The sequence below is a fragment of the Colobus angolensis genome, unplaced genomic scaffold, assembly GCF_000951035.1.
Source record: "Colobus angolensis palliatus isolate OR3802 unplaced genomic scaffold, Cang.pa_1.0 Scaffold222, whole genome shotgun sequence".
NCBI classification, from domain to species: Eukaryota; Metazoa; Chordata; class Mammalia; order Primates; family Cercopithecidae; genus Colobus; species Colobus angolensis.
The window spans coordinates 1,120,361-1,133,978 of record NW_012115400.1 but is presented as its reverse complement, the minus strand read 5'-3'; the positions used below and the strand labels follow the sequence as shown (position 1 = coordinate 1,133,978).

The 13,618-nt window shown below is 49.1% G+C and overlaps 1 protein-coding gene and 1 pseudogene across 1 annotated transcript; both read right to left on the bottom strand.

Moving 5' to 3' along the window:
• Positions 1-333: 333 nt before the first annotated feature.
• Positions 334-4,095, bottom strand: LOC105513118 (gap junction gamma-3 protein-like). Its single transcript, XM_011943953.1, is given in 3 exon segments — positions 334-1,029; positions 1,032-1,086; positions 4,043-4,095. Coding segments are annotated over 3 exon segments (804 nt in total).
• Positions 4,096-5,895: 1,800 nt separating this feature from the next.
• Positions 5,896-12,349, bottom strand: LOC105513072 (annotated as a pseudogene).
• Between the last annotated feature and the right edge of the window lie 1,269 nt (positions 12,350-13,618).

Sequence of the window (13,618 nt, the reverse complement as noted above, 5' to 3'; positions counted from 1 at the left end):
CAGGCTGGTCTTGAACTCCTGACCTCAAGCGATCCGCCTGCCTAGGCCTCCCGAAATGCTGGGATTACAGGCGTGAGTCACTGCGTCTGGCCCAGTTAGTGCTTTCTGAGAGAGCAATTTCTCCAAAGTTTTCAACTTGACATAATCAACATAACCATCCTGTGTATTAGGGCATGGCAGGTCCTTCACTCCTTCAGCTCTTTTGTTTAACCAGTACCTCGACTTGGCCATATCCACAGGTTGGGGAGGTCAGGAGTTGTCACCCCTAGTCACTGGGGCTGTGGGGCACATGGTCTCTGAAATGGAACAAGGCTGACCAGACCAACGGATGGCTCACAGTGTCTGCTGGAGGTTCCTTTTGCTGCTCAGGGCCAGGGCATGGCTGGAGGAAGAGGCCCCACCCAGGAAGTTCCACAGGGGCTTACACAGTCTTCCCAGACCCAGAAGCACAATCTCCAAAAGAGTGAACAAGAGACGGAACCCACTGACTCTAAAAATGGCTTTTAGAAAGATGATCTTCTCCGAGGGGCGGGAAAAGGTGCAGGTTAATCTATACGGGCAAGGCTCTTGGCCACATGCAAAGGAGCTGGGCATCTGGAACCCATACAGGTGGTACTGCAACCCTGGCGCTGTCCCCTCCAGGACCAGCTGAGCTCCCAGCTGAGCCACGTAAGCCCAGAGCAGCCTGAGGCTTCCAGCCCCTGGGGTATCTCTGCTGCTCTCCCCTCCCTGGATCAGGGTCTCCTCCTTCCCCTTTCCTGATAATTCCCAGTGCCAGATCACGTGATACAGAGTGAAACGCATGTAGAGGACGTTGGGTACAGCCACCAAGATGACCTGGAAGATCCAGAAACGCAGCGGGGAGAGGGGGTGGAAGGCATCAAAGCAGGCAGCCTTGCAGCCCGGTTGCTGGGTGTGACACACGAATTCACTCTGTTGATCGCCATAGACTCCAGGCCCACTGGCAGCCAGCAGCACAAGGCGGAATCCCAGGAGCTGGGGAAGTAGGAGGCGCCCTACGGGGTGGGGGGTGGGGAGTGCCAGCTCTTCTCCGTCAGCCGCCGCTGCAGGAACCTGCTACACAACCTGTTAGGGAGCTTTAAAAAAAGATGATTATACATTATTGATTTTTTTTTTTTTTGAGACGGAGTCTCGCTCTGTCGCCCAGGCTGGAGCGCAGTGACCGGATCCCAGCTCACTGCAAGCTCCACCTCCCGGGTTTAAACGCCATTCTCCTGCCTCAGCCTCCCGAGTAGCTGGGACTACAGGCGCCCGGCACCACGTCCGGCTAATTGTTTTGTATGTTTTTTAGTAGAGACGCGGTTTCACTGTGTTAGCCAGGATGGTCTCGATCTCTTGACCTTGTGATCCGCCCGTTTCGGCCTCCCAAAGTGCTGGGATTACAGATTTGAGCCACTGCGCCCGGCCGATTTTTTGTTTTTAAAGACCTCTGTTGCCCAGGTTGGAGTGCAATGGTGTGATCATAGCTCACTGCAGCTTCCAACTCTTGGGCTCTAGCAACTGTCCTGTCTCAGGTTCCTGAGTAGCTGGGACTACAGGTGCATGACACTACGCCCAGCTAAGTTTTATTGTTTATAGATATGGGGTCTTGCTGTGTTTCCCAGTCTGGTCTCAAACTCCTGACTTCAAACAATTCTCCTGCCTTGGCCTCCCAAAGTACTGGGATTGCAGGTGTGAACCATTGCAGCAGACTTTTTTTGACAGAGTCTTGCTGTGTCGCCTAGTGTGTAGTGCAGTGTCACCATCTCCGCTCACTGCAACCTCTGCCTCCTGGCTTCAGGCGATTTTCCTGCCTCAGCCTTCTGAGTAGCTGGGATTATAGGCGTGCGTCACCACACCTGGCTAATTTTTTGTATTTTTAGTAGAGATGGGGTTTCACCATGTTGGCCAGGCTGGTCTTGAACTCCTGACCTCAGGTGATCCACCTGCCTTGGCCTCCCAAAGTGTTGGAATTACAGGTGTGAGCCACTGTGCAAGTATATGTTTTGATTTATGACTTTGCCTGTAACTTCTGCCTCTCTATTCTCCTTGTTTGGCACCCTGCAATAAATGTTTCTCTCACTGGAATCCAGACGTCAGTGTTTGCAGCACCCAGTGGGGGGACCCAAGTTCGGTGAGGTAACAGACGTCCAATGGGGGTGCTGTCATCCTGCGGAGGTTTTCCTCTATAATAAAAGGCAGGAATTGGCTGGGCGCCGTGGCTCACGCCTGTAATCCCAGCACTTTGGGAGGCCGAGGCGGATGGATCACCTGAGGTCAGGAGTTGTAGACCACTCTGGCCAGCATGATGAAACCCCGTCTCTACTAAAAATACAAAAAATTAGCTGGGTGTGGTGGCGGGCGCCTGTAATCCCAGCTACACGGGAGGCTGAAGCAGGAGAATCGCTTGAACCCGGGAGGTGGAAGTTGCAGTGAGCTGAGATCGCGCCATTGCACTCCAGCCTGGGCAACAAGAGTGAAACTCCGTCTCAAAAAAAAGAAAAGAAAAGAAAAGAAAAAAAAAAAGAAGGCGGGAATTGTGAGAGTTGTGCGAGGAAGACCGGATGACCATTACCTCACGGCCTTTGCATCCAGGCTTTGAGCCAAATTCCCAAGGACTGGATCCTAACACTTGGCTGCAACTATTTCTTTGACCAGTAGGGGGCAGGCAAAAGCCATAAAGAATCCGGCCCAGAGCTGATTGGAACCTGCCTGAGAAAAAGACCTCTTATTGTTTAAGCCGGCAGTCCCCAATCTCTTTGGCACCAGGGACCGGCTCCGTGGAAGACAGTTTTTCCACGGATTAGGGAGGGGAATGGTTTTGGGATGATTCCAGCGCGTCTTGTTTATTGTGCATTTTATTTCTATTATTATTACATTGTAATATATAATGAAATAATTCTACAACTCGCCATGGTGTAGAATCAGTGGGAGCCCTGAGCTTGTTTTCCGGCAACTAGACGGTCCCATCTGGGGTTGATGGGAGACAGTGACAGATCATCAGGCGTTAGATTCTCACAAGGAGCGTTCAACCTACATCCCTCGCGTGCACAGTTCCCAATAGGGTTCGTGCTCCCGTGAGAATCTAATGCAGATGCTGATCTGACAGGAGGCGAGCTCAGGCGGTAATGGGAGCAATGGTGGGGTGGCTGTAAATACAGATGAAGCTTCGACCCTGCAGCTCACCTTCTGCTGTGTGGTTCAGCTCCTAACAGGCCATGAACGGGTACCAAGGGTTGGGGACCCCTGCCTCAGACTATCTTGTCTCTGCCTGGCAGACTCTCCTGGGGCTAGTTCCCAGGTAGGCTGGAAGAATGATGCACACTGAATCAGGCAAAATACATCAATCAGGTATAGCCAGGTATACATATGTTAAGGTCCTCTTCAGTTTCTCTGAGCTTTGCTTTTTCAACCTTCTTTCCCAGTAGAATTCACTGTCCCGGCCAAGGGGTTGTTCTTGGTCATCAGAAATATTTAGTGTTTTCATTGCCTTTGCTTATGCATTTATTGATACATCCAGAAATTATGTATTAATTACCTATTGTATTAATATGTGTATTTATTTATTTATTTTTTATTTTTTGAGACAGGGTCTTGCTCTGTTGCTCAGGTTGGAGTACAGTGGTACAGTCATAGCTCACAGCAGCCTTGACCTCCCGTGCTCAAGTCGCTGGGTCTACAAGTGTGTGCCACCATGCCCGGATAATTTTTTATTTTTTTAAATGTAGAACCAGGGTCTTGCTATGTCGCCTAGACTGATCTGGAACTTCTGGCTCAAGCAGTCCTCCCACTTTGGCATCCCAAAGAGCTGAGATTACAGGCATGAGCCACCATGCCCGGACTTATTGTATATTTGATTCTCTGGTAGGCACTGGAAACTCAAAAGAACACGGTATGTAAAATTCCATTCTGTATGGAAATCTTTTGACCTCAACTTGGCAAGCTCTCTTAGGCCTCCACATCTCTCTGAAATCCGAATTGCTCCAGGAAGTTTTCCCTGGGTATCTCAGTAGCCCTGTGTCCCTCTCCTCCTGCCCCACACCTGACCAGGACTTGAATCCTGCGGCTTCTCGCTCCTCCTTCATCATCATCCATGTTTCTTGTTATAGATGAGCTCACATCTCCTATTCAATTTTCCTTAGCCCTGGTCTGATCATGTGGATTTTGGTTTCTTCGTTGATCTGAAATGTTTAACTTTCACCTTTTATTTGCTCCAAGTGTCCTCATATTTTCACATATCACATGCTGTATTTTTCTCTCTTGATTATTTGCATTTTCTTTTTTTGAGACAGAGTCTTGCACTGTCGACCAGGCTGGAGTGCAGTGGTGAGATCTCAGTTCACTGCAACCTCCACCTCCGGAATTCACGTGATTCTCCTGCCTCAGCCTCCCGAGTAGCTGGGATTACAGGCACACATCACCAAACCTGGCTATTCTCCTGCCTCAGCCTCCCGAGTAGCTGAAATTACAGGCACACATCACCACATCCAGCTAATTTTTTGTATTTTCAGTAAAGTCGGGGTTTCACTATGCTGGCCAGGCTGGTCTCGCTCTCCTGACCTTGTGATCCACCCTCCTGGGCCTTCCAAAGTGCTGGGATTACAGGCGTCAGCCACCGCGCCAGGCAACTATTTGCATTTTCTTTCCTGAACTTGGCTACTGTTCAGATAGGATGTTTTAGCCCCGGAAGGGGAAAAGATGGATTTTATGTAGACTTAACAAAAAAAAAGTAAATTTCTCGACTTTGATTTTCAAATTGGAGTCGAAGTGTTAAAACAAAAAATTGTAGCCTTCAAATTTAGGCTTTCATGAAAGATAAGATGATTAACTCAGAATTCTAAAGGCTGGGAATGACTCTTCTATGGAACCCAGCTTGGAGGATGGAGTTTGGAATAATCCAGAGTGGGAGGCTGAGTATACAATATGAAGAAAGTTCTTGTCACTAGACCCAGTGACTCACGCCTGTAATGCCAGCACTTTGGGAGGCAGAGGCAGGCAGGTTACTTGAGGTCAGGAGTTCAAGACTAGCCTGGCCAACATGGTGAAACCCTGTCTCTACTGAAAATATAAAAATTAGCCGGGTGTAGTGGCTGATGCCTGTAATCCCAGCAACTTGGGAGGCTGAGGCAGGAGAATCGCTGGAACCTGGGAGGTGGAGTTTGCAGTAAGCTGAGATCATGACACTGCAATCCAGCCTGGGCAACAGAGCAAGACTCCTTCTCAAAAAAAAAAAAAAAAAAAAAAACGAGAAAGAGAGAGAGAAAAAAGTAAGTTCTTGACCCACAGGAAGGAAAAGCATAGACACAGGCAGGTGAGGCTTCATGAGAAGGTTGGGGTGAGAGCTATCCTGTGTGTTTGGGGTTGGTAACTGTGTGTGGCGGTTGGTGACTCATTTGAGGACACTCACTCTCAGGGACTCAGAGGGAGTCTGAGAACCTCAGGGCCAATTCCTGCTTCATTGAGCTGTACCCTAGAGAGCTGAGGGCTCTCAAATAAGGTTTGGCTGGTGGGCCAAGGCCAACATGGTGTGGAGATGTGGAGCAGCTGGAGTGGAGGGCTGGGTCTCCCAGAGAGCCAAGAAGTGTGCGGAAACTGAGGCACAGAAGAGGCTTGGGTTTGTGTGAAAGAGCTTGCAGGGTTCTAGCACCTCACAGCCAGAGCGGCCATGGCCATGCCTGTGGATGTCAGCAGGGGACACCTGAACAATCCCTAAGGGACAGCGGGTCCGGGCCATGCTTGGAATTGCCCAAGTCAGAGTGTCCAGGAACCATGACCTCCAGGGGAAACCAAGAGTTTCAGATGAATCCAGTGCTTGGGAGCGGGACCAATGAGAAAATCAAGTCACATTTCTACAGGATTTTACAGTTAATACTGTTCTCTGTCATGCTAGACAAAGAGAGATGATTATTTATTAGCTTCTATAGATTAGACAATGGCAGGCAGTGGTTCGAAGCAAGACGATTTTTGGGTCCGAGTCAGCTCAGGGCAGGCATCCCAGTCTTTGGTCTCCAAATCCACCTCCTGTCTGTCTCCCCACACTGTTCCTTGGGCCTTGAGGATCCATTGACAGTGATTTCTGTGGTTCAGCTCCCATGTCAGGCAGAAAGAGCAGCTACTAGGGCTGAGATCCCACATTGCCTCCAGCCCTTGCTTCCCACCTGGCCTCCCGGACTCCAGCAGGGGCTGGGCCAGGCTGTTGTGCTGCACATGGCAGGAGTAGGGGGCTGTGTCCTGCAGGGCCACACACACCAACAACCAGGTCAGGTAAGTACCATTTCCACCGTCAAGAACATCTCCCGTAGCTCAGGCTCCTGCGCCTTGCCGGCTCGAGTCCAGTGCACATCAATTTTCCCTGGGTAGAAGTCGTAGGCCAGGCACTTGAGTTTCTTCTTTTCCCCTGGGGCCTGGTAGCTGGTGTCCATCACAGAGGGAGGATCTGTGGAAGGGGAGAGCGTGACATTGCAGGCTTGAGGTCGACTTCTCCCTGCCCAGGTCTCTTCCCACCCCCACCCCTGGCTGTCAGTGATCAGCAGAGCTCTAAGCTCTGTTCCTGCCACCCCCTTCCCTTCCTTCCCCGCCCCCGCCCCATCACTTTCCAGAAGATCAGGGAAGGCTGACGCTTTCCCTCATCCTTCTCTGTTGGATTATGGAATGTCCCGACTCCCCTCTCGCCCATTCCCCACCCCACCCACGTATTGACTCTGACGGCAATAAATTGTGAATGCTCTGTGCACTTTCCAGTGTTTTCCCACATCTCAGTGGGCTTTGGAGTTCTCCTCTCCCCCAGTCTCAGTCCAGCTGCTTAGTTCAGCCCATGCCTCTATCCAGCAACCGCTTCCCTGCAGCACTGCACAATCCTGAGTCTCACTACGTCTCCAATCCAAGTCTCAGCTTGCAGCCATCAATCCTGCTCACAATGGCTCGCTCTTGTCCTTCCGGGGCTGACATTTTACACACCTCCCTTCTCTCCACCACCTAGTTGGGAGGCATCATTGTAGAGAGAAACAACGATGGGATTTGGAAACTGAAATCTGGAATTTGAGTCCTAGCTCTGCCTCTTTTTTTTTTGAGACTGAATCTTGCTCTGTTGCCCAGGCTAGAGTGCGGTGGCATGATCTTGGCTCAGTGCAATCTCAGTCTCCTGGGTTCAAGCGATTCTCATGCCTCAGCCTCCTGAATAGCTGGGATTACAGGTGCCTGCCACCATGCCAGGCTAATTTCTGTATTTTTGGTAGAGAAGGGATTTCATCATGTTGGCCAGGCTGATCTCGAACTTCTGACCTCAAGTGATATGCCCGCCTTGGACTCCCAAAGTGTTGGGATTACTGTGTGTAAGAGGCAGAGCTGAGCTAGCACGCCTGGCCCCAGCTCTCCAGCTCTGCCTCTTACACACAGTGTTACCCTCACCTCTCTCACCTCCAGCTTCTCTTCTCTCAGTGGGTGATATTTTGGGAAGCCTACCAGTGAATTGGTGGCTTTCCTGGCCCGTTCTGCCTGAAATTTTGATGTCCTCCCAGGAAAGAAATGAATCCTAGAAGTTGAAAATTGGGGGTCTGCGTGACTTACACGGATGGAGGAGATTGGCCTAAGATGCTCTCTGAGCTCCCAGCCTGAGATCATGTTGGTTTTTCCCAGCTCAGTACTGGAGAGCAGGAAGCAGTGAGTACCTTGCCGGTCCAGGATATTTTTGCTGTATTTCAGGTATTTCTGCAGAGTCTCAGGGCACTCCTCCTCCAGGTAAGCCTCGGCCTGCTGCACGTAGACTGGTTCTGCCTCCCACTTCTGCTTGGTGTTCTGGGCTTCTGGGACCAAGGGGACCCAGGCTGGGGTTTCTTTGTTGAATTCAACGTAGTCCTTTCCATCATAGGCATTCTTCCAGAATGCTCCAGTGCTTCTGTTATTTTGGATCTCACAACCAAATCTTTCCTGCAAGGCATGAGACCCTGAAACGTCCCCCGACCCCACAGGGAGCCAGTCAGCCTAGTGCCAACTCCATCTGAATAACTCTTAGTCCTGCACTCTTCACACCTCAATAGGAGGAAAGGCTTTTGCAATCTAAGCATGCAGTTCCGTAATCACGGCATATGATTTTACCTGGATGTACAGTTGGCAGAGAGTGGCAAAGACTATATGGATCGGCATTTCAGGCCAATTTGAGATGAAATACGCGTTCCTCCCAGCCAGGGAAGTGAAGAGAGCTACAGGCTGTGGGCAGATTTCCATCTCTTCTGTAGCATCTCCTTTTATGTGTTTGAACTTACAGGGAGTGCTTAGGAACCTGTCACAACCACACCAAAGTACGTTTCCGAATTTGATAGAAATTATTTGTGATTTCATACGAGGAAAGGAAGGCTCTCCTTTTCTTTCAGTTTTAGGTGCAGTTTATATCATCACCTAAATCAACCTAATCTGATCATTCCTTTTTTTTTCTTTCTTTTTTTTTTTTTTGAGACAAGTCTTATTCTGTTGCCCAGACTGGAGTGCACTGGTATGATCTCGGCTCACTGCAACCTCCGTCTCCCGGGTTCAAGCAATTCTCCTGCCTCATCCTGCCGAGTAGTTGGAATTCCAGGCATGCAACGCCATACCAAGCTGATTTTTGTATATTTAGTATAGACAGGGTTTCACTGTGTTGGCCAGGCTGGTCTCAAACTCCTGACCTCAGGTGATCTGACTGTCTCAGTGCCCCAAAGTGCTGGGATTACAGGCATGAGCCACTGCGTCTGGCCTGATCGCTTCTTTCTTCCTTTTTGGTGTTTGATATTTTTATCCCAAATCTCTAAAGTCCCAACCTTCTTGCCCATTAGCCACAACTCTCAGAAATGGACCTCCTAGGGTGGGGGACACAGCCTCTTCATTCTGATTATAAAAGCAGGTGTTTGCCCAGCACAGGTTGGTGCTGTTGGCACAGACGCTGACAGCTCTCAAGCTGTCTGGGCTCATGTCCCAGGTCTCTCCCCGCCCCCACCTGGCATGTTGCATGAGCTGGAGCCAGTCACCTCCCTGGGCCTCTATTTCCTCACCTCCGAAACAGCAATGCCAAGAGCACGGTTTCAGGGGGCTATTCTGAGCATTATATATGCTCATAGGTGGGTCTGGCACAAAGTAAGTGCTCAGCAAATGTCAGTTACTCTTATTTCCTAATACCCTGTGTTCATCTCTTCATCCTCCTTCCTCGTAATTATCCACTTTGACATTTCTATTCCTGTCCATCAAAGCTTCTCCCAGTGTCTTTCCTGATCACTTGTGCCCCCTCCTCTCCTATGGCTGACACACAGCCCGGGCCATTTTCCTTACCAAGACCTCCCATCCCTCATCCTTCAAATGTCTGCTTATCTCTTGCCTCCTTTTGGAAACCTTCAGATCCCATGTAGCACCTTGGGCATTTTTGTACTTAGAAACCCATCTTTTGACACCCACTCTATGATAATTTAACACCAGCAGTTCACCAGGCCTGGGGCTGGCTGCCTTGGGGCCGGCAGTGTGGCTTAGCAGAAAGAGTGCTGGGCCAGGGGCACAGGGACCGTCTCTGCGCGGGCTCTGCCACCAGCTCCTCCAACCACAGTGCAGGTGACCCTTCCTGGGTCTGTATCTTATGGACAGGAGGAACTTTAGGAACAGCCTGCGGTTTTGAATCCAGCACTTCCTGAGCCCTCAGCAGGGCTACAGTGTGTGCCACGTGCTTTTCTCTGTTCATTCCACAAATTTCAATTGAGCCAATGCTGGCTGGACCCTGTCCGAGGCGATGGAGCTGCAAGGGAGATTAGGACAGACTGTGACATAGTTAAATATTACAAACTTGTTTGGAGGTAGGTCTCAATGCTCCAGTGTTTGCAAATTTCGACCAGATATTTTGGGAACGTTTCACTGTCAACAGCTGGGACTGGCGGAGCCACCAGGTGAGCCCAGGTCTGAGTGACTTTGAGAGTGGCTCACTCTCCAGGCAACCTCTCTGAATAGGGGTGAGTCTGATGCCTTCTCACCGGGAGATCAGCCTCTGATGGGTGGGGTGAGGAGGTGAGAGGTCAGAGCTTCCTGGATAGGAAGTGACTCTGCCATCACTTCCTGTGGGAGCTGAGGCCTGGAATGAGGATGGGGCAATCAATGGGGAAGTGGGGAGTACCTGTGCCATGGGGTGGGTGGGATGCGGACATGTCTGTGTTTCTGCTGTGCCTCCTGCTCCTCTGCTGGGATTGGGACTATTTCCATCCTGCTGACCCCTTGCAACTCACACTTAGGGCGCTGCCTCTTGGGTTAGACCTTCCACCCCCGTGGTCTGTTGTTCACTGACCACTACTGCTGTTGTAATACTCCATGATGTTATTCAGGGTCTCCATAAAGATGTCCTCCCTGGCCTTCTGAGTTGGTTCTGCTTCTCCCAGTCCTCTACTCCTTCCACATGTCTTCATGGTTCCAGGGCTTAGCCTTCCTGTCTTCACTGTTGTAGTGGAAGAATGCATGGTCATTGAGGAAGACAGCGCCCTGCAGCTTGTGGGTGCCTTTGCTAGGCCTGGACAGCCCAGTGTAGAGATAGGTCAGAGAGTAATGACCTGCAAAAGAAAGGACTCTGAAGGCTGGGGTCCGTGCAAGGGTGTCCCATTGTGGGGCTGCAGAGGGCCAGAAGGGGAAGCTTGGCCACTGGCCTCTTCCTCCCCAGCTCTCTCCTCTGCTCTCAGCTTCACACCATCAAAGCCTCATTCAAGGAAACAGGCTCTGCTCTCATGCTGGGGATGATATTTCAGAGACCATTCTGTGCCTTCACTGCAGAGTTTAACCTGCTTGGCACAGAAGAAGATAACATTTCTCAGCCTCCTTATAGATAGATTGGAACCATGTGACTGAGTTTTGTCAAACAAGAATGTGAGTGGAAGTGACTGATGTCTTTCTTCTGGTCCAAGACCCTACCACCTGGCTTGCCCCTACTGTCTCTTATCCCTTTAGTTGATGACTATGGAGGCCACAGGATGAAACAGAAGAATCCCAAGGTGCAAACAGCCTGGATCCCTGAGTCACCCTGTGGAGGAGAGGAACCTTGCCCAATCTGCATTGAACTTGACATGAGAAATAAACATTTCTAGTCTAACTAGACAAATACATATAGTTAGAAAGTGTAGGAAGGCGAATTTACTAAACAATTCAAGAAGTGACCCAGAATGGATCAGCATAGGGTAAGGCTAGGATACCTCTCAGAATTCCTGGCACTGTACCTTGCATTTTGGTACAAGATGGAAGCTGAGAGAGTGGGACATTTCCACAATTAGTTCCATAGTCAATTTAGAATATAATTTATGTGGTTGTTAGTAATGTTGGAGGTCATATGGCAGATTTCTAATTTAAGTACTGAAGTCATTCTTGCTCATGAGTTTCTGAATGTGATTAGCCTTTAAATCAGACCTTGAGTAAAACAGATTACCCTCTACAATGTGGGTGGGTCTCATCCAATCAGTGGAAGGCGTCAAGAGAAAAGGCTGAGGTCTCCCAGTGAAGAAATAATTCTGCCTCCAGAGACTACCTTTGGACTCAGGACAGCAACACCAACTCTTTCCTGGGTCTCCAGCCTGCTGGCTTGCTTTGCTGATTTAGGACTTTTAGCCCTCAGAATTGTGTGAGCCACAAGAAATATTAAATAGAACTCCTCCCTTTCTCTGTTTTGTATGTACATACACATATATATGTATACATATATACATATATTTAGTGTGTATAATATATTTATATATAAAATGTGTAAAAATTATCTATGTATAAATATACACATAGTGTATATATGAATACATATATGAATAAACATTTAGCCAGGCATACTGACATCTGCCCATAGTTGCAGTTATGCAGGAGGCTGAGGCAGGAGGATCACTGGAACCCAGCTGTGATGGTGCCACTGCATTGCAGCATGGGTGACAGAATGAGACTCGGTCTTTTTTTTTTTCTTTTTGAGAGGGAGTCTTGCTCTGTTGCCCAATGTATATGAATATGCAAACAGCCTGGATCCCTGAGTCACCCCGTGGAGGAGAGAAACCTTGCTCAATCTGCATTGAACTTGACATGAGAAATAAACATTTCTAGTCTAACCAGATAAATACATATAGTTAGAAAGTGTAGGAAGGCGAATTTACTAAACAAATCAAGAAGCGACCCAGAATACAATATACATTGTATATTCATATATACATATGTGCATGTTTATACAATATATATTAGTTTTGTTTCTCTGGAGAACCCTGAATAATTCAGATTTGAGTGCAGAATGGGATTAATATTATAAATGTGATTATTATAAAACTAACATGAAACACCTATTCTGACAATTTGTAAATGAGACAGCAGGACAGGCACCATTCTTACCATTGTGTCTGCTTGGAGGGTTCTGGGCAAGAGGCACAGGTATTATCCCGGGTCCTGGGGGCCTGCCCAGGGGAGATGATTCTATAGGCCAATGGGAGTGCCAGGACAGGCTCCTCGCCTGACAGTAAGAAAGAAGTATGCACAAGCCAGGCTGGGCAGAGGTTGTGATCAGTGAGTCTATACACACGTTATACAAATTCAGAGCTGAGACAGTTGATCTCTGGACTGAGGCTTTGTGTGTGCCTGGGGTGGAAGGATGCCAGTGGGTGGGAGGTGTGTGTGATGGGTGGCAGGTGTCTGGGATGTGTCACCTTTCCAGTCTATTATGACACTCTCTGGGGTCACTTGGGTGTTGTCAAACCAGACTTCATCCCTGCCTTCTGGAAAAAGCCTTGACATGTCCAGGACGTGGACCTGGGTAGTCCCCAGCTGGTATGTATGCCTGATGTGGTGGTAGGGTATTCATAGTCAAACAGAAGATAGGAGGATTCATGAATATTCAAGAAGGAGACCCATATGCATGCAAATTAGGTTCACATGTATGAAGCATACAAGCAAACATGCAACCTGTGATTGTTAATCCTCAGTGTCAGCCAGGCATGCAGGCATGGTGGCTCATGCTTGTAATCCCAGCACTTTGAGAGGTGGAGGGGGCCAAATCACCTGAGGTCAGGAGTTCGAGACCAGCCTGGCCAAAATGGCGAAACCCCGTCTCTACTAAAAAACTACAAAAATTAGCTGGGCATGGTGGTAGGGGCCTGTAGTCCCAACTACTCAGGAGGCTGAGGCAGGAGAATTGCTTGAACATGGGAAGCAGAGGTGGCAGCGAGCCAAGACTGCGCCTTTGTTCTGTCTCAAACAAAACTGTCAACTTGATTGGATTGAAGGATGCAAAGTATTGTTCCTGGGTGTGTCTGTGAGGGTGATGCCAAAGGAGATTAACATTTGAGTCAGTGGACTGGGAAAGGCAGACCCACACTCAGTGTGGGTGGGCACCATCTAATCAGCTGCCAGTGTGGCCACAATACAAAGCAAGCAGAAGAATTTGAAAAGACTAGACTGGCCTAGACTCCCAGCCTACCTCCTTGTCCCACGCTGGATGCCTCCTGCCCTCGAACATCAGACTCAAGTTCTTCAGCTTTGAGACACAGACTGGCTTCCTTGCTCCTCAACTTGCTGATGGCCTATTGTGGGACCTTGTGATCGTATGAGTTAATACTCCTTAATAAACTCCCCTTTACATATACAGCTATCCTATTAGTTCTGTCCTTCT